This window comes from Myxine glutinosa, chromosome 7, assembly GCF_964187855.1.
Source record: "Myxine glutinosa chromosome 7, kmMyxGlut1.1, whole genome shotgun sequence".
Classification (NCBI taxonomy): Eukaryota; Metazoa; Chordata; class Myxini; order Myxiniformes; family Myxinidae; genus Myxine; species Myxine glutinosa.
This window is the reverse complement of record NC_136267.1, coordinates 117,091,870-117,119,324: the sequence shown is the minus strand read 5'-3', so window position 1 is coordinate 117,119,324 and position 27,455 is coordinate 117,091,870. Positions and strand designations below refer to the sequence as shown.

Genomic DNA, 27,455 nt, shown 5'->3' with positions numbered 1-27,455 from the left:
AGACACCACAGTGCACACACAATACAGCTCGCACAGTTTGACCTTCACTTTCTGATGAAATATTGTAATATTGTTCAATTGCACATCTTATAATTGCTTTTGATTGCGCTTTTTGTTTTGAGCATGGTGGTGTGAGAATATTGTCATAATTCTTTGTTTACATTTATTATGGAAGCCTTAACTGGGAGGAAAAATGAAACAAAGGCCGACTGCTGGTGATAGTGTTTCATAGAGTGGAGTGTCTGCTTTGGAATAGGAAGGAATAGATCGATAGTTAATTGTGGAAATGATAATTGTTGGTAATGCTCTATAAGGCTTTGAAGCTTGATCCCTCGAGCTTCCCATTTATTATCAGAAACTGTGTACCTTCAAGCAGGGTTCAAATTTCAGCAATTATGTTATAACCCACAGGGTGAGTGGCCCAGCTGTTTTACTGGTCTGACAAACCTTTTTGGGGCAGCTTAAAGACTTGTGTGAACCTGAATTTTGTTTTCTTCATTATGCAACGGCCTGTATTGTTATTATTATTATTATTATCGTTATTATTATTATTATTATTATTATTATTATTATTATTATTATTATTATAATAATAATACTAGTGTGGACCTGCAAAAATTCTGCTTAATGTAAAATGTGGCTGCAAAAAACATTGCGTCTATTTGTCAAGTCCTGAATCCCCCTCTCCTCCACCTAACCAAGTCCTCAAGCCCAAGTCCTCAACCCCCATTCCTAATCCCAAGTCCTCAACCACCTTTCCTAATTCCAAGTCTTCAACCCCTCTTCCAAACTCCATGTCCTCAACCCCTCCTCCCGACACCAAGGTCTCAATCCCCACCCCTGCAAAGCCTCAACCCCCTCGACCAACTCTCCACCCCTCATGTCCTTAATCCCCCCCGCTCCAACCCCAAGTCCTCAACCCCCCCCCCCCTAATCCTCTCCCAATGTCTCAACATTTCTTCCATTCTTAACAACTTTGCTAGAGGATACACAAGGGACTTTTCGGAGGAGGAGGCCATTCGGCCCATCATACAAGCATTGCTCCTGTTCCCGTTCGTTTAAAAACGATGTTGAAAGTAAATAAGGACCGAACAGTGTTAAAAGCACAATCCCTCCTCTTTCTTTCGATTCTTAACATTTCTGTTCCCCTTCGTTAAGAAGAATGTTAAAAGTTAATTTTAAAAAAAGTATAATTTCACAATATTGTGAAATTCCGTTATCTCGTGATTCTTCAGTAAACATAGCTGTTACGTAAGCTGAATGATTAAAAATGAACATTTAATGTTATTCATAATGGAAAAACGTACAACCGGATCACCTTGGACGAACACGTTTATATTGATATGGGGTTTGTGGGCCTGGTTGAGTATTTAAGTATCCCATCAGCATTTGTGGAACTGTCTGGAGAGGTGCCTGAAACAGCTCTTTCCGCCTCCATCAAATCTATGTGAATCGGAGGACTTTCGTGTGGAAGAATAGATGAACGTTCAAGCAGAACAGTTCTGGACCCTTGTTGATTCCATGCCACATTGTATCCATGTCGTCCTGGATGCCTCTGGTGGCCGAATACCCTACGATGTGGCATTCTGTTGTTTCCATTTTTTTGTCTACTTCCTCATGCATCCATTGCGTCTATTTGTGCACCGTCATTCCTATGATGGAGAATGATTCTACGCCAGGTTTTGTGTGACATTTTCTGGAGCATTTGAGGGGTTACAAGATGAAATGCATCTCTGGCAGCATACGGTACTTGACAATGTGTTTTTTAATCGTACAATTGTTGCCATGATACATTGTCATTTGGTCTGAAAAAAAACTGAAAAAAAAGTGTTTGTATTTTAATGATGAAATAAGACATTATGGACACATTATGGACATTTGTCTTATGTGTCCGTTTGTTTGTTTTTGTCATTAATATTAGCTCTTACTCAAGCCTCGATCTTGTATACAAAAAAAAATCAAAAAAACCCTGCAGAAGAAGAAGAAAAAAAAAAAAACCGGAGCCTATCATTTTCAGTATTTTTCCCTAAAAAGTCCCTGAAGAACCTTAAAATCAACTGAATGGACTTAAAAATGTTGAGTACAGCTTTGAAATGGTTTGATGTAACCTTAATTTTGATCACTGCAAGGGAGGGGACAGATTGAGAGGCTTTGTTGTTCTTTGTTTTTTTGTTAATACTTGGGCTAAGGCTTGTAATAGGGCACACACACACACACACACACACACACACACACACACACACACACACACACACACACACACACACACACACACACCACTACCGTCACATCCTGGGATACTCTGGGTACCAGTGACGTCATAACAATGGCGCTGCTTTTCTCACCATACTCAGAGGAGCATTTCCTCAAGAGGAATTTCCTCCTACCCATGGATGCCAAGCTATGGGGATTGTCCGTGCTGTATCCTTTTCAAGCAAGGAAGCAGCACGTACCATTTTTAAAGTCTTTCGTATGAGTTGAGCTGGTCCAAACCGGATGAGTGTTTTTTAGGAGGCACCATCTCCTTACTGGATACCCGTTGGCTCCCTACAGGAGCTCATCTGCCTTTTGACAGGTGTTTTTGGTGTGGTGTCACCCTCTCCACTAGCAAACCAGTGATTGGTGTCGGTTTAGTCACCGCCAACCCAAGCATGCGGCAGGTAGCACTGGGTTACATGTTTTAGTGGCAGGCCCAAAAGACTCACCTGACCTAAAGGTTAACTATCAACTGTGTAGAGTTGAACTATCAGTTATCAATCACATTTAGTGTTTTTGATTTATTAACCTCGCAAATAGTTGACCAATAAATTTAATGTTGTCACTCGCCAAATTGATCTCACATCAGAGTTAGCAGCTTGTTTGTGTGTGTGTGTGTATGTTCTTTTGCAGTCGCTGAACCCAAAATGGATTCAGGAATTCTACTTTAGGGTAAGTTTTTGTGTATCTGCTGGTTTATTGTTGGTGCATCCACATCATAGGAACAGAATAAACAAGTTTATTGAATGTTCACCAGCATATTGCTTATCTGCAATGAGTTTTAAAGAGCAAAATCAAATTAGTTATAGATTCTGATGATGAATATGTTTTCTTTTGACGAGTTTAAAATTGGCATATAATAAAATATTACAATGGGACCGGGTCTCGCGAACAGGAGACCAAGACCCGCCATAAATGAACTCCGCAGAAAGCCTGAGTGAGGAGGCGAAATCACATGCTGTGAAGCAAGCTGTGGAGTTGTGGTACATTTATTAGTTTATCAGATTAGCGTGCCAAAAATTGTGGTTTGCCTTTACTGGGGTGCATCAAAATACACATTTCCAGCACATTTTCTGTTACCAATGTCAACAACCAGCACGTTACTAATGTCAACATATTAATTGAAAGTAAACCGTGGCTCGTCGGCTACCCACCTTGGCATACACGGATTACACGACACTGCTGGTAACCCCCTTCAGTCGTAAAAGCTGATGTGCCGTTGCACCTCTAGATCACCACCGATTGCAAAAATATTTTGCATGTGTTGTAACAACATGAAATGGAACATTTTTAGCACCCAGACAGAAAATGTGCTGGAAATGTGTATTTCAATGCACCCTTTACCCAATCAATCATTTAACATGCAGGAGATGCTGATCACAAAAAAACACAGCGACTGAGTTTTAAAATATGGGATTAATAATAATTTTGATTGGAACATAATAAAGCAAAAAATAACAAAGAGGGAGGGATAAAGGGGAACCTAACAGACCTGCTTAATCTAGATAAGGAATGCCTCAATACCTACCTTAATCTCGGGTCTTGTTCACAACAGACTTGTGCAGATAGCATAGAACAAAACGGGAGAGTAAGACAGACAGGCTTCCTTCAGAGCACCAGAAGGCACAGCATTGGCATGCTTATCAGGATAGAAGTAGTCCCGCAACTCCTGCTGACACTTGTACTGTGGCTCATGCTGCGGTGCATAAGGCCGCTGCCACAAGAAGCCCCATTGAACTGTGGTCCGACTCGCAAATTGGCAAACTGCAACCGGGACTCACCTTGACACCAACTGATGCTAACTCTTTGCCAACTGATGTTAAATCCACGTGGCTGCCACTGCAACCATTTTCTTGGGTTATATGACCTGCCGTGAGCAGAGTGAGGCTGCACCGGCTGACTCGTATTTACAGATATTTTCGTTTTTGGACATTTTCTGATGATTTCGTGATTTTTTGTTTCCCTTTTATATCAGCATTAAGTTGCAACAGCATGTCCCCGCTTGTCGCATGCATGACATGTGGATCCCAAAGCTGGGAACTTTGTTCTGGGGCCCCGGGGGTGAACCGCACCACACTATCGGCAATGATCCTTTCCACTGTTAGACTGCTAGACAGTGCAAACTGCAGTGTCATTAGCAAATTGTTCTAGATGGGCCCGGGTGACCTCTTCGGTACGAGCTAAGCCTATCACACGTCCAATGTGAGGGTCCCATCCTTGCTCAGCAGTGTTTTTTGGACTTTCTTATGCCTGGTGCCAATTATTAGCTGTTCAATTAGACAGTCTTTCAGGTCTTTAGTGGTGTTGAATCTGCACTTTTGAGCCTGTAGCCGTAATCTAGGCATGAATTAATCGACGGATTCAGCAGGCTTCTGTTTATAGTTATGTGGTGGAAATGGTCGTCAGAAAATGGTACTCGGCTCTAGATGTGTTGTGAACTTCTCCCATATTTTCTTGGGGTTTCTTGTGATCATCATTGGACAAGTCCTGCGAATTGAACATGTGGAGGCCTTGCTGTCTTACCTATACCAGGATGCACGTTACTTGCTCCTCTGGGCTCATCCCAGCATGGGGTTCCCAGAGTACAAGTTAAGTATACTGCTTAAAGGCGGCAAATGTGGAGGGCAGGTCTAGAGACCTGCCAGTCCATTCTAGGTGGTCTAATGCCAGACATGTCAGCCATGCTGACCGTGGGAGAATGTGTGTGTGTGTGTGTGTGTGTGTGTGTGTGTGTGTGTGTGTGTGTGTGTGTGTGTGTGTGTGTGTGTGTGTGTGTGTGTGTGTGTGTGTGTGTGTGTGTGTTAGATTGTCTGTGGGAGAAGTTGTCCGATGAACGTGTCGGCAATGGCGTCCTCCCCCAAAGCAGTCCTGGAGCATGCAGGAGTGGGAAAATGTCGACAAAACTGTGATCTTTCGCAGTCGGGGTGGTTCAAAATTTTAACACCGCTGCCACTATGTGATAGATCGGTACCGAGCGAGGTGAGATGATAACCATGGGAAGCACATGCACAAATAGCCATGAGCAGATACAGTTTTGTGCCAGAGGAGGTGTATTGAACAGTGCACTGGAAGAGGAAGTACGATAAGCCACGAGTGCAATGAAATGTACTGTTGCATAAATTATGAGTGAATCATATGAGTTATTGCCGTTCAGAATTATTGATAATAACAAAGATCCATTAATGACGTGGTGGTTGACACTTTATGAGGGAGGCCTTTTAAATCAAAAAAGGTAAAAATAACAAAACATTTAAACAGAGCTTGAGATGTGTACTCTAACCCCATGGTCAAAGTGCACTCCAACAAGACTGTTCCATGCGCGATACACATGCACCTCAGCCTGAAGGCTGAAGTTCATGGTCAATCAAACACACACATCCTAACCCCAAAGGGTCAGATTGTATGGTCATAAATTGGATCACTCCTCAATCGGAATATATCCCCTTGAGCGAGGAGCTGAAGCTCCTTCCCAGAGTGAACTGGTCATATCCTGCAAGACATTGAGTCGGGATCAGACCCCATTATGGTTGTGGGAACCAAGAAGGAAGTAGGACCAATAGGTAATGCCTGCCACATTAACCAGCCTGTGGTACACAAAACAGTTGCAGGCGCAGCCAGGAAATATTATATAAAAAAAGGCTCTGCTGGTTGAACAGTTGCACCTGCTCTGCAGAACAGGCAAGGCCTATTTAAATGTTTAGCCAGCAGGACGGTATCATGACCCACAAACAGGTTAATGTGTTGTATACATGAGCATATTTTGATGCAAAATTACTCTCATTTTCTCCTTCCATAAAGACTAGCTAGCAAATTTCCCAGTTTATTTCTGTGCACAGCCTCTGGAAGAGGTATCATCTCAAGAAATCTTAGGCTTCCCATTTATTATTGAGCTTCTCGTGGACACTTTGGAGCTGATTTGTTGATTTGTAATACTCGGTTCCAGAAAGAGGATAATAAGCTTGTTACATACACGTCAGGTGGGTCGACGACAACCGTTGACTACCTGCTGGTGCGTAGGCGAGATAGGGGGCACCTCAGGGGCACAAAGGTGATCCCGGGGGAGGAGGCTGTTTCACAGCACCACTTGGCTGTCTGCGACATAAGGGTGAAATGTGCGAGGAGAGCTCGGCGGGTGAAGTACCAACCGAGAATGAAGGTGTGGAGGTTGAAAGAGGTGACAGTCAGGGAGGCATTAAAAGAGAGGCTGAGTATGGCAGAGGATGATGTGGTTGAGCTTGAAAGTGGTTGGATGTCAATGAAAGATAGTCTGTTGGGAGCCGTTGGTGAGGTATGTGGATGGATAAAAGGACCACCGAGGCACTCGGAAACATTGTGGTGGGATGATGAAGTTGGAAAGAAGATTGACGACAAGAGGAGGAAGTTCAAGGAGTGGCAGAAGGCGAAGGGAATGGGGGCAGAAAAGGCAGAGCATGAAAGTTATAAGGCAGCCAAGAAGGCTGCAAAGAAAGAGGTAGCAAAGGCGCAGGAGGCATGTAGGAAAATGTTTGGAGAACGCTTGGATTTGGAAGAGGGGCAGAGAGCGGTATTCAGGATTGCAAAGTAGATAGCGAAAGAGAGGTGTGATGTGATGGGGGTGAGTTGCTTGAAGGATGAAGTGGGACAAATCGTTGTGGACCCAGATGGAATTAAAGGAAGATGGAAGAGATGTATGGAAATACTGTTGAATGCAGAGAATGAATGGGATGGCAACATAGAGAGTAACCCAGTTTTAGGACCGGCAGAGAAGATAACCGAGAAGGAAGTTTAGGAAGCGATAAAAGCAATGAATGAATGAATGAATGATTGTTTTGAGGCCATTTTTCCCCGCTAAAGCGGGGGTTAGCCTTGCGGGCCCCATGACCTTATGGTTCCCTTTTTGAGGCAGTTTTTGTGGCCGGATGCCCTTCCTGACGCCAACCCTTAGTAAACCGAAGCGATAAAAGCAATGAAGAGTAGAAAAGCGGGAGGGCCGACAGGAGTTGTGGGAGATATGTTGAAGGCAGCAGGAAATTGGGGTGTGAAGAGAATGACAGAGATTTCCAATCTGGTGGTGAAAGAAGGCCGCATTCCAGTGGATTGGGAACTGAGTACCCTCGTCCCTCAAAACAAGGGGAAAGGTGACCCTCTGGACTGTGGCTCGTATCGAGCGATAAAGTTATTGGAGCATGGAATGAAGGTATTGGAAAGGGTGTTGGAGAGGAGGATAAGGAAGAAAGTGAAGATTGACGAAATGCAGTTTGGATTTATGCCAGGAAGAGGAACGACAGACGTGCTTTTTATTGTGATGCAGTTGCAGGAGAAGTACATGGAGAAGAGGAAGAAGTTGTTTGTTGGGTTTGCTGATCTGGAGAAAACATTTGATAGGTTTCCACATGAAGTAGTGACATGGGCATTGAGGAAGTTAGGAGTGGAGAAATGGTTGATCAGAGTAGTGATGGCAATGTACAAAAGAGCGTGCACAGCTGTAAGGACGAAGGACGGGAACAGTGGTGAGTTTGAGGTGAAGGTGGGAGTGCATCAGGGGTCGGTACTAAGTCCACTACTATTTGTAGCTGTGATGGAGTTGCTGGCTCAGAACGTAAAGGAGGGTTTACCGTGGGAGTGGTTTTATGCAGATGATCTGGTGTTGATTGCAGAAAGTATGGATGGACTGAAGGAGAAGATGAACAAGTGGAAGGAATGTATGGAGACAAAAAGTCTGAAGTTGAATATCGGAAAAACGAAGGTGATGGCCAGTGGTAAAGCATATGGTGAGGTGGAACGAACTGGGAAGTGGCCGTGTGCTGTGTGCAGGAAGGGTGTCGGAGTGAATTCCATTCAATGTACAATGTGCGCTGAGTGGGTTCATCAAAAATGTAGTGGTTTGAGAGGGTCATTCACCAGTGTGGCAGCTACATTCAAGTGTAAGGTGTGCACAGAGGGAGCTGCAGATGGAGGAAATGTTGAGTTGGATCTTGGAGACGGCGTGAAGCTGGAAGGTGTGAAAACATTTTGTTACCTAGGAGACATGCTGAATGGAGAAGGTGGATCAGACTCGGCAACGGTTGCTAGAGTGAGATGTGCATAGAAGAAGTTTCGGGAACTGAGTGGCGTGCTGACGAGGAGGGGAGTGTCGTTGAAGCTGAAGGGAAAGGTGTATGCTGCATGTGTGAGAAGTGTTATGATTTATGGGAGCGAGACATGGGTAATGAATGTAGAGCAGCAACGAAGGCTGGAAAGGGTGGAAATGCGAATGGTTCGGTGGATGTGTGGAGTATCGTTGAGAGAGAGGAAGACAAATGATGAATTGCGAAAGATGATGGGAATAGAGCCTGTGATGGATGCTGTGAAGAGAAACAGTTTGAGATGGTTTGGTCATGTGTTGAGGAAGGATGAAAGTGACTGGTTGAGAAGAGTGATGGAAATGAATGTAGAAGGAACTAGAGGACGGGGAAGACCGAGAAAGACTTGGCTAAAGATGGGTGAAGAAGAAATGCGGGCAAGGGGGTTAACAAGGGGAGATGCAGAAAATAGGGCAAAATGGAGAAGATTGTCATGGGGACCGCAAGGCTCACCCCCGCTCTCGCAGGGAAAATGGCCTTAAAATGCCTGTTGTTGTTGTTGTTGTTGTTGTTGTTGTTGTTGTTGTTGTTGTCTTGGACAGAATATATTTCTGAGCAGGCCTCCAATGGGTTGGTCCTGTTTTATGTTCCTATATGAATCCTTGGCTCATGTTATGGGGAACCCATATGTTCCAATCTCACATATAATGTGTGTTCTTTGCCTGCTAATGGCTTTGCACTGAATTTGAAGGTACACTGATACGTATATACTTGTAGCTTTATCCTGCATGTGATTTTTTTTAACCCCTCCATTGGCATTGGGCAATGTAAATGCTAAAGAATCATGGTTTGCCACTGAATTCTTCGCATGGCCAAGTCTCTGCCACCTTCAGCGTAAAATTGTGTCCAAGGGCATCACCCAAATTATCATGGAATATGGCTCCCTCTTGCGAACGGGCTGCTACTTCCTATCTTGCTGTTTCATGAGGCCATGAGTTGATGGCCCATTGTGTCATTGGAATCTCACGATAGGAAGGCTGAGTATAAGGGTCTGCCCCTGTCTCATTGCAGGCGAGTTGCTGACATTCCATTCTTTTCCCAGCTTTTTTCTGGTCTTGCTTCTTCTGCTCTCTGACCTGTCAGTCCTACTCCTGCCCCTTCAGATAGCATGGTGTATCAGAAACTCTGACCTTGTTACCCTAGCCATGTTAGCTAAGCTTAGCACTTGCCTCCATTTATTCACTTTACGCTTCTCTCTCTTGTGAAACTTAAGTGTGTTGTGTTATTATGCTACCTCCACAATTTAAAGTCTGTTACCCACTGCCATCTCATTGGCTCATCCTACATTTGAGTTTTATCGTATGCGCTGCGACCCTTTTCTCTCTTTCACCTGCAACTTTCCTCCTCGTGCTGTGGTGCTGCATCCAGATGTTCTCGTCCGTGTTTTTTCTTTTCCTCGCCTTTTTGTTGACATTTTTATGACTCTTGTTCTGCTCTTCCAATAGCCTTAACACCTGTAGTAAGAAAAATACAACCTACGTGTATTTGTAAGAATGATAAGTCAAATACTTTGGGAGTAATAGAGAAGCTAATGTCAAAATGACCATGTTATCTCCTGCCTAACGTCCTTCCTAAATATGGTAGTTTATCAAAGTATCACTGTTAATCCCGAATGCAGTCGCAGCCTCATAACAATAAAGGAAATTCATTTTTAGCTCACCTGGAACGGCGTTCAGGGGAGCTTGTGCGATGGCGCGTGATCCATCCGTCAGTCAGTCCGTAATCACTTGAAACTTCTTCTCCGAAACCGCTGATGGGATTGCGACCAAATTTGGCACAAATGATATTTGTTGTGTTGTGACTAAAGTTTGTTCACGGCATTAAAAAAAAATCGGGGTCTCAGGAGGTCTACTGGGGGTCAAAGTGGATTCAGGTTTGACCCCCCAAAATAGGAATGTGTTTTTCCCTCTGAAACTACACACACTATTTCGATGAAACTTTACCACAACCTTCATCACCCATGATGTACCAAAGTTTGTTCACGGCATTAAAAAAAATCCGCCTCTTTGGTGCTCCACGGGGGTCAAAGTGGGTCCCGATTTGATCCCCCCAAAATAGATATTTGCTTTCTTCTCTGAAACGACACACACTATTGAGATGAAACTTCACCACAACCATCACCACCTGTGATGTACCAAAGTTTGTTCACGGCATTAAATAAATTTGCCCCTTTGGGGGTCTATGGCGGGGTGGGAAGGGGGGTCTCCCCAAATCGGTGTTTGCTTTCTTCTCAGAAACTACACATGCAATTCCGATGAAACTTAACCACAACCTTCACCACCTGTGATGTACCAACGTTTGTTTCTGGCATTCAAAAAAATAGGGTTCTTAGGTCGTTTATGGGGGAGCTTGCCCCCCAAAATAGGTATTTTTTTTGTTTGTTTGTTTAAAGTCTTATGATTATGTTAGTATTATTCTACATGCTGCCCTGTCTTCCAGCAACCATTGAAATTGGTTTAAAATACCCTTAGTCAGTGCAGTATACTGTTTATTCTACCAGGTGAGCACCAGGGGTATTGCCCCTATGTTTTTACTTGAAATAAAGTGCAGAAGAAAGAAAGAAAGAAAGATGATAAATACATGAAAGTTAATCGACTGGTCATATTTATTTTCAAGTACAAAAATGGATGTGGACCCTATCTTGCTTTTGCAGTTTAAAAGCCGAACATTGATTGGATGATATTGCTTGTGCCTCACTTTAATTATTTTATGTTGGGAAAAGGAGGCAAGCAATTTTATTCTGTCGGTGTGGCTCCTTTCCTCCAAAGCCTTCCCCCCCTCCTTGGCACACTCCTCTACTTCCTCCCACACCTTTTCTCAGCTTAGCACCCTGCCTCCCCCACGCCACCCATCTGCTCCTCCTTGGTGGGTATATAATAAATGATCTACCCTTGTATTTGTGCAGCAAAGATGGCTTGGGGTCTGGAATTGCACATTTTTTGTAGTTTACTCGTCTGTGCTGTTCGAGGCCGGAGTGTGTGTGTGTGTGTGTGTGTGTGTGTGTGTGTGTGTGTGTGTGTGTGTGTGTGTGTGTGTGTGTGTGTGTGTGTGTGTGTGTGTGTGTGTGTGCGCGCGTGTGTGCGTGTGTGCGTGTGACACTTTACCCTAATCCACTCTATACCATATCAATTGTAGTTATGTGGTGGGTGAAATCCATTTTGTTCCTTGCGGTGTGCAAAGAAGACTTCACGAAAACGCATGGCGCTCCTTTTATTCAGATAGTTTAACACTAATTTACACAATCCTGACTTCACTAAGGTATTTCATTACCTACCCCCACAAACGTAACAATTTGTTCATATCAATCATCGAGGACTGTTTTTCTGTCCTGCTGGTGTCTGTGAGTTTGAGCTATATTATCCTTCGTTTATTTTCAATGCAACATCGGTGCCTTTCCATTTTCCTTTAAACATTTGTACGGTTTTGCACCTTTTGGAGCTTCCTGTGATTCTCGACATTGTTCGTCTTTAAAGTTACTTCTTGTATGCTCTAATAAAGAAAATATTGGATGGATGGGTGTTAATGGTACAGAGGGGGTACTTACTGTAAGTAAGTATGCTTGGCTTTATTTATTTATTTTAAGTGCTGCTCTAGTGTGTTTTGCTCCTATTTTTACTCACATGCTGTCCTATGTCCTTCGGCAGGTTGACTCTCATCGGCATCGTCTGCTCTTTGAAGTGTTTGATGAAAACCGCCTGGTAAGGAATCCTTTACTCTTACACTGCTTTCTCAGCATGATGAGAGGAGTGTCCGAGCTCATTCCATTGTTATCGGCCTCCAGTCAATACTGGCTTTCTTCCAGCACTGGTGAAACTTTCTAGCATACTGCACATAACACTTAATAAGTGCTTATGTTATTGTCTGTGCTAATTGTGTGATTGGCTTGCTGAAAGGAATGCACGCATTACCGGTTGAAAACAGACACCATTGTGTGTTTTAATGAGTCTGTGTAGTAGGAATAAAAGGGATCTCAAATAATTGTCAACATATCGAAAAAGGTATAATTGAAATCAAATTTGGGTCTTGTTGCTTCGATAGATGTTCAGGTGAGTCATCTACTTATTACGCGTGCACAAATGATGGAATGTTTTTCGTCTTTAATACGCAGATGCTACATATTTGCAGATTGTTTACATATTTGGGTGGGTTGTGTCACACATACCAAGTCTGGGTGAGTAAAATGGCTTACAGGTGGATAGCGTTGTTACTTCCAATTATTGTTAGAATTTCCAACAATCATTGATTCTTGGGCCAAAAAATGAACAACAAATGGTCATGGGAACAGTTCTCATTTTTGCTTTACCAACATTCATTTTGGCAACTACATTACATTAAAGTGAAGGTTGTTGTCATTTCATGACAAGTTGTATGTTGATGCTGTATCTGTATGAATTGAAGTACATATTCAATACATCCGATATCTGTGGGTTATGAGGTTGTAAAACCCTGAATGGAGGAGAATGTTTCTGTCACTAATGCCTGGCCCCGGGCTGGCTTAGTGTGCAAGTTTGCATGGTGGCCTGGAATGTGAGCTAACACGGGCAGCTGCCACAAAGCTTGTCTTGCTAATCTTCTCGACCAGGCTGCCCATAACGGCAGCTCCGTCGGCCACATGGGCCGCACAAACCATAGCCGCAGGCCGCAAAAGGGAAGGTTTTCCAAGGTAGAGCAATGCCTTAATTGATTGGTCATTTGGGGTTTCCAGAGAAGGACGTTTTTGATGTTGCTCTGATTATGTCATATTGGAATTTGAGGTGTCCTGGTTTCTCGTAATTGTGACTGTGCATGTATTCGTGACAGTTTTTTGTTTTGTTTGGCTATCATTTTTCCATACAGTTTCGGTTGAAACCATTTGTTGAAGCTTTCATTCTTCATTTGGTCGTCATGTTTTCGCAGTGCTGCTCAAATGTGTGTGTGCCACTTAGATAGATCCCTTAGTGCACACATTAAATAATTCCCTCCCCTTACAATGACTGACCGGAAAGACAAGCAGGCAGCAGCCGCGTACAATGCCACCATGGGCGACGAGCATCGTAGCAAGCAATAACCACGCCCAGGGAATGTGTGATTGGTTGGCGCGGAAGGCGAGAACCTTCAGCCAATCAGCGCGGAAGGCGCCAAACCACGACTCAGAAGGAGGTTGTTCATTGGATGGAGAAGGGCCGGTGGCAGCAGAAGGTTCGAGAGACCACAAAGTATCGAGGCTCTGATTGGTAATGCGCCAGAACTGACGTCACAGGGCGAGTGACAAAACGTCTCGTTCGCGGGCATTCTCCCTCTTCGCTCTGGGTATTCAGTCTTCGTTCTGGTCAGTTCGTTCTTCGTTCTTGGCTCTTCGTATTGAGAGGTCCTGGTGGTCGTTGGCGTGGTCCCTGAATCTTTAGGTGCTCGGAGCTTGGAGCGGTGCTCGGTCCTTCACGGTGCTTGTGGTGCGGGAGCGGGTCTCGGTGCTGTGAGCGGGCGGGACCTCGTGGGTGGTCGACGAAGAGCCTGGAGTGGGGCAGGTCGCTCGGGGCCTGGTGGAGGGCGTGGGCGAAGCGGATGGAGGGTTTCTTCGCGCCGGAGCTCGGAGCTGGGTTGGACGGCGGACACGACTACAGACAAAGATATGACGCACCACATTTCACAAGTACACGACGGGACAGTTATTTTATTAATTCATTTTCCTTTGTCTTGTATCCGAAGTGAGGTGTGGGGACGTCCCGATTAGGACATTTTATTACCGGCGCGTATTTTCCAGTCCCTTGATTCCTTGTAAATAAATCCTTGTATTATTTTCCATTTCCTTTTAAACCCGGATTCCCGTTTGAGTTCATTCTCTCTGCAGGTACGCGCTCCCGCTTCCTCCTCCTTCATTCTTCCTCCCGTGCTCTTATAGCCGCATCCGTATTTGATCGTCGCCTCCATTAAAGCTGTTCGGTCATCCGCGAGCCCTGATATTAACCGAAGGGATCGCGCGACAATATGTAATTTAGTGTCCGTCTGTCTGTCTGATCACAATACATTCGGTCATCACTTATCCAATCCCAACCAAACCTGACAGAAGGACTAAGGGTCACACAATGGAGGCTGTAGTGACTTCATTTATCCCCTTCCCAAGGAGATTTTCCACCTTCGGCAAAATCTGTGTTGAAGTTATTTTGATAGCTTGTCATGGCATTTCTCTAAGGCTGATTCTCACTTCTAATAACAAAAAGCATAACAAGATCTGTCAGCAACTCTCTTCTGGTAAAACTGCCAAAATCAAGAGTCTCTGCTCAACTTCACTCTTTCATTCCTCTTTTTTCCCACCTCTGGAACAAACTCCCTCACTCTCTTCCATCCCATTCCTCCCTCCAGGTCTTCAAATCAGCTGTTCACCACCATCTCTTATCTTCCCCCATCTAAAACCTTGATCTTTTCTACCCCCGATTAATCCACCCAAACCCACCTCCTTCAAATTCCCTGTTTTCTTTCCTGAAAGTCTCTGTGGTGTCCATCTTGTTTATCCCATGTACCCCGCCCCAGCCCTCTCCCTTCCACAGATCTCCCGATGTTCCTGTTCTCCACTGTTGTTGTGCTTCCCTCTCTCTCTCTCCCCCTCTTGTCTCCCCCTCCCTTTATTATATGTTCTATGTGTTAGCTCTCATACGAGCCTAGACTAAGTATACCAAAAAAAACCATCAACACTAATGATAATAGCATAACATTAATGTTATTACAAAAAATATTATAACTAATAATATACTCTCTCCCCAAGGGGTTTTTCCTCCTTTAACAAACGCTGTGTTAACGTGAATAAATAGCTTATTGTGCCATTTCTTGGGGGCACCCCTCCAGGAAGTAAAAAATATTATAAACCACAAACATGTATGGTTACCTTTTTTAACAGTCACCAAAACACTAAACTGAAAGGGAGGAAACCCGACACTCTTGAGGCATTATGTGCTCACACTTTCACCATTCTTGGAAAGCTTGCAAACTGCTCACATTAACGCATTTACAATAAAATGCTCAATGAGAATCGAATGAAATTTCACAAAAAATTTTTTATGCCACATTTAGGAGGAAATTTTATTCCCCATGCAACATATAGCAAGCATCATTTAAAATTATGTGTTTATTACGTGTTATTGCTTTTGGATGCTTCTTCCTATCTCTAATGTGATTGGTTGCCTGGCATAGCAATGGCTCCTAAGGATTTCCTCAACCTCAAGGAAATCCTTAGCTAAGGAAAAAAAATAAAAATGTACCTAATAAGATAAATCTTTCCTTACCCCTTAATGCGTGTCGGGCCACAATCGTGGTCGATACGTGTATGCAAATTAGTTTAAACTGACGTCAACCCAAACGACGAATCATGGCCTTTCTTGCAATGTATAATACCCGGATAGCTCATGAAAGGTTGCTTCTAATTGGTGGAGAAAAGCCGATGACAAAAAAAGCATTTCTGGCCTACTCGTAGTACTGTGGAAATTCACATGAAAATAGCCCAACCCGGACATTTTAGATAATCGTTTTTGGTGCTAAATGCTTTATATGATTGTCCTGTATCTGCAGGAAAAAAATTCTCAACAGTTCCCACATGGGGATCCCTGTTTTTTTATTAAGTCAAAGTACATGACTTATTACAAAACTGTAAATAATGCGTTTTCCAGGTTTAGACGATCATGATTCACAAATACTCTTATTTATGGTATAAAATGTTGTGAATACTTTCTGATAAATAGAAAATAAGAAACTAAATAACTGTTAATCATTACTGGGCCATATTTATTTTAAAAATGTAATTATTTTATTTAAAAATATGCAAAAAATATGCAAACTTTTTACCTTGTTTTTATCATAGCCTTTGAGTACATCACCAAGTCAGTACATGGCATCACCTAAAAACTGTGCTAACTTTGGAGGAATATGGTTACAAAGTAGAGTCCAGCTCAGTTGTACTAATTATCATCGACAAGGCACCAGCACCTTCAGAACTGCTGATTGATATACGATGCTCTTATCGGAGCAAACAACGCTTATGTACATCCTGTAGCTTTGCCAAGAAAGGCATTGCTTGTAGTATTCATTGCAAGTGTGGTGCACAATGTGAAAACAGTACACGCAGTTGATATTGAATGGAAATGAATGAAGCATAACATTTTAAGACGTTTCATGAATATGAACAATATGACAGTATTAAAATCACAGAGCACATGCACAGGATAGTGCATACTTATCATGCTTATAGACATAATACTGTATATTATTTTGAGGGGTTGGCAATTTGTTCATTTCAGGGTGTGATGTACTACTGTGACAAATTGGATAAACACGTTTTCAGTGTGACTGTGTTTAGTCTGTCATTGTTGTTCTGGTTAATGTTATATTTAAACATTGCTAGTCCACCTTTTCCCTGCAGGGGCAGCAGTCATTCCTCTCTGGGATATATAGATTACAGTACATCTATGGTTGGGCCTCAAGAACATCGGGTGTGTGTTCATTTACCAAGTTTATTGTAGAGCGCTTGCCAAGTGGTTTAACCATTTGAGCAAGCACTCCATTCAAAACCTTTGATAAGGAACGACAGGCTTGGCAAGCGCTAGCAAGCTGCTTGGTAACTGAACATACCCCGGGTTTCCTCCCTTTCAGTTTAGTGTTAAACAGCAGTAGCGACTGTTTCAAAAGGTAATCATATGTATTTGTGGTTTATAATATTTTTACTTCTGGTAGAGGCCGCTCAGTGACCCCATTAAAACAGCACGATAAGATGTTTATACATGTTAACACGACGTTTGTTGAAGGAGGAAAAACCCCCTTGGAGAAACGTGATATTATTAGTATTAATATTGTTTTGTAATAACATCAATTGTGTGTTATTGTCATCAGCATCGTTGTTACATTTGTTATTAGAAGCAGCTTTGGAAAAACGCCATGATAAAGCTATCTTAACACGGATATACACCTCAACAAGCAACCGCATTGGCATGGAAAACCCCCTTGGGGAGGGGGGCAAATTAATGCGCAACCTTCATTGTGTGACCCTTAGTCCTCCTGTCAACTTTGGTTGAGATTGCATAAGTGACGACCGAATGTATCGTGGTCAAAAATCGTCAGACAGACACACAGACACCAAATTGCATATTTTAGTATGACGATTGTGAGCCTGGTGTTTGAAAGGTAGACACAACTATACACTTTATGTAATATGTTATCATTGCTGTAAGTTTATAAATATGTATATGTATTATAATTCAGGGCGTGCTCTACATTATAACTCAGGGTGTGCATGTCTAGAAGGTGAAACGTTAACGATCCATCCATTTGACTTCAATTTACACCATTAGGGGAAATTCATAAATATGTGAATTTTTGTACGCACGTACTTGTTGCAAAATTAGTACAACTTAAGTACAACTTTATAAGTCAAGCATATATTAGCCACAAACTTGGTAAGGGACACAATATATTCTACGTTTGTGTTTGCCTCTAATGTCATTGATAAACTTGAACAGCATTCGGTAGAGAGTATTCCTCCTCCAGGCTGAACAGTTTACGTTTTGTATCCCATTGATCGATCAGACCTGTATCAGGACCTGAACCAAAATCTAATTGGTTGTTCTTGTCACCGAAACAACTCATCCACCAAGTTGTGTCATTATCCGTCCACACCTTTTTGAAATATCATGCTATATATCGTTTTTGGCCCCAACACTCAATGTGAAAAATCACTTTAAAAAATTCGCTTTATGGAAGGGTTCACCAAATAATGCTGGCAGAAGGGACACCCAGTTTAAAGCCCATCTGAGGGATGTCCGCCGCTCTGTTGCTTCCTTGAGCCTCTTCTCCAGATATTACCACGGAATGTGCTCTGAGGGTCTATCACAGGTTGTTTCACCTAAGCATACTTTCAGTCGCTGTACACATTTGGCAGTTCCTTCCCATCCATGCAATGTATCTATCCCAAGGAGTAAGACTATGAGGTATTCTTCTTGTTTTTTTCCCCCCTGCACGACATCGCTCTGGAACAGTTTACCGACATCCTGCTTTCCCCTCCATCCCAACCTACCTCAATTCAAGAGGAATGTCAGATTCTTCCTTTCTGTCTAATATCTATACTTTCCTTTGCCATAGCCCTCACCTCAGGTGGCCTTAAAGGCTTTGTAGCAGGCGATATCTCATTAAAAAAAAAATGGTACACACATTGAATCGCCCTGCGAAACACCAGGATGGCAGTTAGCTGGTCTGGGACTAACCCACTAACCCAGGCTAGACAGCTCAGAGGAGAGTGCACATTCCTCTGGGCTCTCCTGCCTGAACGAAAGTCCACAATGTCTTTATCTTGACAATATTTTGTGGCTCAGTCACATCTGCTGGCCGTCCTGCCAGCCCTTGGAACCTGATGGGACCTAGGGTCATCTTCAAGAAACTTGTATCCATTCTTCAAGTCAGCTATCCTACTGTAAAATATGCGGGGCACCTTTTCCAAACTCGGCCAGCATGCATTAATGGATCATCTTGGAGATGTCATCTTTTTGGAAAAAAAGAAAACAAATTAATAATAATAATAATAATAATAATAATAATAATGATATCTCGTAGCTCAATTTTAGTTGGATCTGTAATTATATGGTGTATTAAACTTGTGGATTATAGCTCTGAAATGACAATTTTAGGTTAATGATACTAATTTAATTTAACAAGCAGACATCCAAGTTTTTATAATGACCAAAAAAGCTCTGGCTCTCAGATGCCAACAAATTCCTCATTCCAAGGCCTGTTTGAATGTGCCTTGTGCCTTATGCCTTATGCATCGGCAATCATTACGAAGGGGGTTAAAATATATATATATTTGGAGGGAATTATTTGTTTCTCTCCCCTTGGCAAGTGGAACGCAGCTAAAAATGCTAAGAATGCTTGTCATACACCAAAAGCCGTAACAAGATGACCACTGGCGTAAAATACAACACACTGGATACTGTTACGTGCTCCTCCCCGACCCCCTGGTCACGGTGTACCTCCGAGCCCCGAGAGGAGTCACGGCAGAAAAATGTGTTATTCTGTATGTCAAAGATCAATGGTGAAGCCACACCAACTGTTACAAACCAACAAGTATTGTATTAAGATCACACAAGAATAACAGTACAAAAACAATAGTAATCAATTGTACAACAAATAGTATATCATTCCTATGATGGTACCATCAGGTTCGTACAATAACTCACTGTGCTCCAAGTGAGCGAAAAGAAGAAGATTCCCAATGTCTCTATTCCCCGGCTTCAAGCCAAAGTCGATCCGCTCCAGCGATCGACAGATCAATGTCCAATCGAGACCAGAATCCCGTTGGGTTGGCAGTTACAGTCCTGCGGCCAAAGCTGTGCAAAGGTGCCCTCAAGGTGACTGGGAAATCCAAAGGCGCCCTCCAGGCGACTGGGAAATCACACCCTCGGGTATGGACGTTCCACGGCTCACAGTCGGTGACACGCAGACTTTCCACTCAAAAGCCACGTCACACACACACACCCCAGATTGACGTCTGAATGCGGTGAAAATGGTCGAAACGAGACGAAACCTTGAGCGAAGCGCAAGTCCTGCGCGAGTCAAAATGGCCGACGGCCCGGTCTCGTGGCGCAACAGCATGACGATGATGATGATGATTCTCTTCAGAATCCACCGCAAAACCTGATCCGCATGTTGATCTGTCACAGCGATAACAACTCTGTCGCAGGAATCCCTTTCCTGGGAAACCCAAAGTTCCCTCGTGACTCTTGCTCGCCAACGTTCGCTCCAGACCGCAAAGCAACTATGCTTCTTGTCCGACTCCACTCGCTCCGCCTTCTTTTTCCCTCTTCTTCCTCTTCCTCGTCCGGTTCCCGATCCGGTTTCCTGTTTCTTTTAACTCTAACTTTTCTACCTTTTGAAAACAGTTCATACACAATAAACCTTTTGAAAACAATAATAGTACATGGGATCAAAAATGTTTACAGTGGATGAAAACCACAACAACGGAAGTGACAAATCCGTAACAATACCACAAGTATTTATTTTATAGAACAACACCACAAGCATCAGAAAAATTGGATGATTTCCCAATGAAACTGTACACAAAGTACAATCCACCACTAAACTGCAACACAACGGAATAGCACTTCTCACATACCTGTCTGGCCCTTAATTTCAACTAATCTGGTGAATTGCAATGTGGAACTTAAAGGATTGCTGACTAAAATAAAGTATTCATGTTTGTGTAAATGAAAATTGATTTCCCTCAACCAGAAAGAAATTGAGATCAAGATGGAGGATACATGCAGGGACGTTCTCAGCATAGCGCAAGCACATGGCCAGAAAAAACATTCAGAGTACACTAGCAGAAAAAGTATACGACTTCCATAATACGTAATGGATACGTATTATGACTGGACATACAGAAAGCATTCCCAGGATGTTTCGAGGAGAACTATGCGGCTATTTATTTTCTTTCTACATGTGCCAACATGGTGAGTGTGAGTGGGTTTGGTGGTGGTTGAGCTCATCCTCTTGACTGAGCATCAGAGTGTTTATGACAAGTTGTGAACTCTTCAAGGCTACAATTCATGCCGGATATGTTGCAACTGTTTCATGGTGTGGGAATCAGTTCCATAGCGCATCAACAGGAATCTAAACCACACCAGCGAAACCAATGCAACAAGGCTTTCACCACCTTAACCAATGGATTTTATAAACCGAAAGCTAGTGAGATTATGCTCACCGCCACGCATGGAAAGCAAGGTGCAGTTTTGCAAGGATGTTAACATGTGCTTTTGGACTTTAAGTAGATAGAAATGCATTGTGTCACTTGTCTACCATTGCATGCCGACTCTCCAGCTTTCATGAAGACAATTACAGTATTCTGTTTCACCCACCAAGCCACTTAGGTAGGTAGGAGTGGGGTGTGGGTGGAGCAGGAGGCGGTGTTGGAGTGTTGGGGAAAATTACAATTGAGAAAAGGAGGATAGGCAAGTGTGGCTTGAGTTGTGACAGAAGGGAAAAAAAAGTTTTTGAGGAGATCGCAGCATTAGTCAAAAATGCCTCATGTTTGTGTCTGTAAAAAAAAAAAAAGCTATGGCCCCAAATGCACATAATTGAATATAAAAATTCCTTCGACTCAAATAAAGCAACAAGGCTGTTATCACTCATGACTCTACCACCTCAGCAAAAAAAAAAAAAGCGATGGTGGTAAAGACCATTAGAAGTCTATTGCGCTGTCACGAGTTTATAATCAATTGAACAACTCAGCTTTCTTCTGAAAAATGTAAAACCTGCTGAAAAACACAGCAGCAGCAATTTCCAATCTCTTGTCTTATTCGGTAGGCTATATAAATGCATTCAACACGTAGAACGGCACTCGGTAGAGAGCATACGTCCACCAGGCTGAACAGTTTCTGTTTTGTATCCCACTGATAGGCCAGATCTGCTTCCACAATCTAATAAGCTTTCTCTTGTCACCTGCCCAACGCATCCATCAAGTTTTGTCGTGTGTGGGCGTGTGTCGTTGGTTGTTATCTTCAAATTCGGGTTTTAGAAGGTGAAACAGAGCCCTTCCAGGACTCGAAGTATCCACCCCCACTTCGGTGAAGGATTGCGATTCATGGGCTAAGTTGTGAACTTTTGTTGTTCTCATTCTCAGAGTTTTGTTCCAGGGGCTCTCTTCAGGATCGTCTCGTGTGTGTGTGTGTGTGTGTGTGTGTGTGTGTGTGTGTGTGTGTGTGTGTGTGTGTGTGTGTGTGTGTGTGTGTGTGTGTGTGTGTGTGTGTGTGTGTGTGTGTGTGTGTAATACCGATAGACTCCTAAACGGAGAGGCTTACGTGCTTGATATTTGGCATAGACATGGCCATTGAGCCTGGGACGAACATGGCCGAACTCAAAATATTTGACGATCCATATTTTTTATTCATATTTACCTCAGCGCATTTCAGCACATGGAATCAACGGAATCAGAGCAGGTGGGCGCTGATTCGCTCAGAGCGATCACGTGATGACGCTATGACGCTATGACGCTATGAACGCTATGAAAAAAAAAATCGCTATGACGCTATGAGACGCTATGAACGATATGACGCTATGAACGCTATGAACGCTATGACGCTATGAAAAAAAAATCGCTATGATGCTATGAAACGCTATGAACGCTATGACGCTATGGATGCTATGAACGCGATGATGCTATGAACGCGATGACGCTATGAACGCTATGAACGCTATGACGCTATGAACGCTATGACGCTATGAACGCTATGACGCCATGAACGCTATGACGCCATGAACGCTATGACGCTATGAACGCTATGATGCTATGAACGCTATGAACGCTATGACGCTATGAAAAAAAAAATCGCTATGACGCTATGAAACGCTATGAACGCTATGAACGCTATGACGCTATGGACGCTATGGACGCTATGGACGCTATGAACGCTATGACGCTATGACGCTATGAACGCTATGACGCTATGAACGCTATGACGCTATGAACGCTATGACGTTATGAACGCTATGACGCTATGGAAAAAAAAATCGCTATGACGCTATGAAACGCTATGAACGCTATGACGCTATGACGCTATGGACGCTATGGACGCTATGAACGATATGACGCTATGAACGCTATGACGCTATGAAAAAAAAAAATCGCTATGACGCTATGAAACGCTATGACGCTATGATGCTATGAAAAAAAAAATATCGCTCGCTTTGCCAAGGGGCTCGCTCCCCCCCCCCCCCGTTCCCCTCCCCTCCCCCTCCCCTCTCCCTCCCCTCCCCCGCCCGGCAATGCCGGGTACTTCTGCTAGTCAGTTTATAAAGAAGAGCCTGCCACTAAAATTTACTGAAGCTGGTGGGAAAGTAAATTGGACTAAAAAGTACATTTTGTAGTGTGAAGAAGAAATGGTAATTTCAAACGAGTTGTCATTACCTCCGCCATCGAAGGTGGATGGAGGTTATGTTTTCACCCTTGTCTGTCTGTCTGTCTGTCTGTCTGTGAACAAGATATCTCAAAAAGTTGTGGACGGATTTGGACGAAATTTGGCAGAGATGGTAGTGTATGTGACCCGGACGAAATGATTAGATTTTGGTGAATATCCGGATTCGGATCCGGCTAGTAGAATTTTTAAAGTGTTTCTTCACCATTGGGAGATAGGGCCAAAAACGATATATAGCAGGATATCTCAAAAGTCTCTGTTTATTCGGCTGTGAGCAGGATATCTGACAAAGTTATGGACTGATTTGGACGAAATGTGGTAAACAGCTTGCGTGTATGACAAGGACCAATTAATTCGATTTTGATCAAGATCGAGATCCAGGCTCACATATATGTACGCACACACAGTGTTGGATACTTTGAGACCTGTGAGGGCTCTGTTCCACTTTCTGAAACCTGCATATGGAGATAACAGCCAATGACATACACACACACACACGCACGCACACACACACGCACGCACACGCACACGCACACACACACACACACACACACCTTTTTGTCTTCATTTGATATCTTTGCATGTATGTATGCATTTTAACATACAGAAGTGGACATAAAATGGAAACACCAGGGTAAATGAGGAACACCAAGCTGCTTCCACAAGCTGTGGCCCATGTGTTAATGAAGCAAATAACATTCCAGCATGCTCAGGATCATGTATAAAAATGCTGCACAGGCCTGGTTACCTATAATTATGGCTAGCATGGCTGCAAGAGGAGACTCCCCAATGCCCCCATCCACAGAGCACGTGTGGTCACCCAATGGTTTGATGAGCATGACACTGATGTTATCTATATGCTATGCCCTTCTCAATCACCAGATCTGAACCCAATCGAGCATATATGGGATATTCTGGAAAGACACCTGAGACAGCATTTTGTACCTCCATCAAACAGGTGTGACTTGATTGACTTTCTCGTGGAGGAATGGTGCCGCATCCCTCCTGCAGAATTCAGACGCTGGTGGACTCTGAGCGAGGGTGCATACAGGCCTTCCTGGCTGCACGTGGTGGCCCACCGCCCTAATAAGTGACTTTACATTGGCGTTTCCAATTTTTTGTGTACAAAACAACAAACAACAGGCAGTTTAAGGTAATTTTCCCTGCTAGAGCGGGAGTTAGTCTTTCGGGCCCCATGACAATCTTCTCCATTTTGCCCTATTTTCTGCATCTCTCCTTGTTAACCCCCTTGCCCGCATTTCTTCTTCCACCATCTTTAGCCAAGTCTTTCTCGGTCTTCCCCATCCTCGACTTCTTTCAACATTCATTTCCATCACTCTTCTCAACCAGTCACTTTCATTCTTCCACAACACATGACCAAACCATCTCAAACTGTTTCTCTTCACAGCATCAATCACAGCTCTATTCCCATCATCTTTCGCAATTCGTCATTTGTCTTCTTCTCTCTCAACGATACTCCACACATCCACCGAACAATTCGCATTTCCACCCTTTCCAGCCTTCGTTGCTGCTCTACGTTCATCACCCATGTCTCACTCCCATAAATCATAACACTTCTCACACATGCAGCAAACACCTTTCACTTCAGCTTCAACGACACTCCCCTCCTCGTCAGCACGCCACTCAGTTCCAGAAATTTCTTCCATGCACATCTCACTCCAGCAAACGTTGCCGAGTCTGATCCACCTTCTCCATTCAGCATGTCTCCTAGGTAGCAAAATGTTTTCACACCTTACAGCTTCACCCCGTCTCCAAGATCCAACTCAACATTTCCTCCATCTGCAGCTCCCTCTGTGCACACCTTAAACTTCAATGTAGCTGCCACACTGGTTAATGACCCTCTCAGACCACTACATTTTTGATGAACCCACTCAGCGCACATTGTACATTGAATGGAGTTCACTCCGACATCCTTCCTGCACACAGCACATGGCCACTTCCCAGTTCTTTCCACCTCACCACATGCTTTACCACTTGCCATCACCTTCGTTTTTCTGATATTCACCTTCAGACCTTTTGTCTCCATACATTCCTTCCACTTGTTCATCTTCTCCTTCAGTCCATCCCTACTTTCCACAATCAACACCAGATCACCTGCATACAACAACTCCCACGGTAAACCCTCCTTTACGTTTTGAGCCACCTCTTTCTTTGCAGCCTTCTTGGCTGCCTTATAACTTTCATGCTCTGCTGTTTCTGCTCCCGTACCCTTCGCCTTCTGCCACTCCTTGAACTTCTTCCTCTTCTCATCAATCCTCTTTCCAACTTCATCATCCCACCACCATGTTTCCGAGTGCCTCGGTGGTCCTTTTGTCCATCCACATACCTCACCAACGGCCCCCAACAGACTATCTTTCATTGACATCCAACCATGTTCAAGCTCAACCACATCATCCTCTGCCATACTCAGCCTCCCTTTTAATGCCTCCCTCACTGTCACCTCTTTCAACCTCCACACCTTAATTCTCGGTTGGTACTTCACCCGCCGAGCTCTCCTCGCACCTCTCTCCCTTATGTCGCAGACAACCAAGTGGTGCTGTGAAACAGCCTCCTCCCCCGGGATCACCTTTGTGTCCCGGAGGTGCCCCCTATCCCGCCTACGCACCACCAGGTAGTCAACGGTTGTCGTCGACCCACCTGACGTGTATGTAACAAGCTTATTATCTGCTTTCTGGAACTGAGCATTACAAATCAACAAACCAGCTCCATCAGCAAACTCCAAAATGCTTTCACCTTCTCCATTTCTCACACCATATCCGTAACCCCCATGAACTTCCTCAAAACCATCCATACTCTTTCCCACATGTCCATTTAGGTCTCCTCCTACCACAACAACTTCCTCATCTTTCATGTTTTCCATCAGCTTCTCTATCCCACACCAGAACTTGTCCCTCTCTTCATCGCTCCGACTGACCTGCGGAGCATATCCCGAGATGACGTTCACCAAGAGCTTTCCAATCATCATTTTCACCATCATCAACCTTTCACTCACTCCAGTCACACTCACCACACTGTCTACAAACTCCTCAGTAAACAGGACACCAACACCATTCATGCCCTCCAGGCACCCTTGCCACACAAACTTGTATTTCTGTCCCTGCCCAACCCTTCGCCATTCTCACACCACTTCCCTTCCATCTCGTCTCCTGCACACAACATATGTCCACTCTTCTTCTGACATCCCTGTCATTGTCCCTGCATTCCATGTCCCAAACCTCAGAAACCGATCTCCACGTCGGGCATCAGACGTTTCGTCGTCATAAATGGAGTGATTTCCTCCCTTGCTTCGATCGGGTTCCCCACCTTGAGTTTTGACGAGAGGGAGTGGGGTCCCCCACGGGGTACTTCGGGCTGTACCCTGCCTATATGTAATTGTAATTGTCATGGTTCTCTTTTTGAGGAAATGTTTTATCGCCGGATGCCCTTCCTGACGCCAACCATTTTAGTCGCGTCTTCCGACACGCAGGGATACGGTGTACCTATTCTAAACCGGGGTACACACTGGGAGACCGTTTGTTTTGTCTGCTACTTGCATATATGAACCATTCATTTAAGTGCCTAAAATCAGCTCATTTCCTGGTGCATCACTCTGATGTAAGTGTGAAAGAATGAGCATATGGTGGATGGTGGTTCGTGTGCAGCCTGTGGCTGCTGGTTGCATCATTTTCTGGGGACGTGGCTGTCCCTGATGCAATTTGCCAACCTCGGAAGGAGGAGAGGCTGAGTCAACCCACCTGGTGTTATTTCAACAGCATGGCAGGGGCTCGAACTCAGGACCCTAAGATCTCAAGCCAGCCATGTGGTGGCTTAGATGAAAGGATATATGTTGGGACGATACCTTCTCAGCGTCATAAAGCCATTCAGCTTGTTCCAAGGCAACCATAAACTGATTAAGTATTTGTGATCTACATTGTCCAATCCCACCTGATTTTTATTGGCAGTCGCTGTACCAAGTGGGTATGCAGGAATGATGCTCTTATGGAGCTTTTACACACCATTTGCTGCTGTAAAAAATATATAAGAAATATAGAAAAACTATGCATGTAATCAATGTTGAAGTATGGAGGATACGTTTGGGACATTAAAAATAAAAATACATAATGTTCTTTGGAAAATAAAAATTTGGCCAACAATTAGAGCATCATTTCCGATGGGC

The 27,455-nt window shown here is 43.7% G+C and overlaps 1 protein-coding gene across 6 annotated transcripts in view; it reads left to right on the top strand.

Annotated features, from left to right (window-relative positions):
- LOC137431527 (E3 ubiquitin-protein ligase NEDD4-like) overlaps window positions 1-27,455 on the top strand; it is a 274,005-nt gene that overhangs the window by 96,890 nt on the left and 149,660 nt on the right. For all 6 annotated transcript variants that reach the window (XM_078782180.1, XM_068122932.2, XM_078782179.1 and 3 more), the window contains 2 exons: window positions 2,890-2,928; window positions 12,002-12,055. In XM_078782180.1, the coding sequence (XP_078638306.1) occupies window positions 2,890-2,928; window positions 12,002-12,055 (93 nt within the window). The remainder of the gene's footprint in view (window positions 1-2,889; window positions 2,929-12,001; window positions 12,056-27,455) is intronic.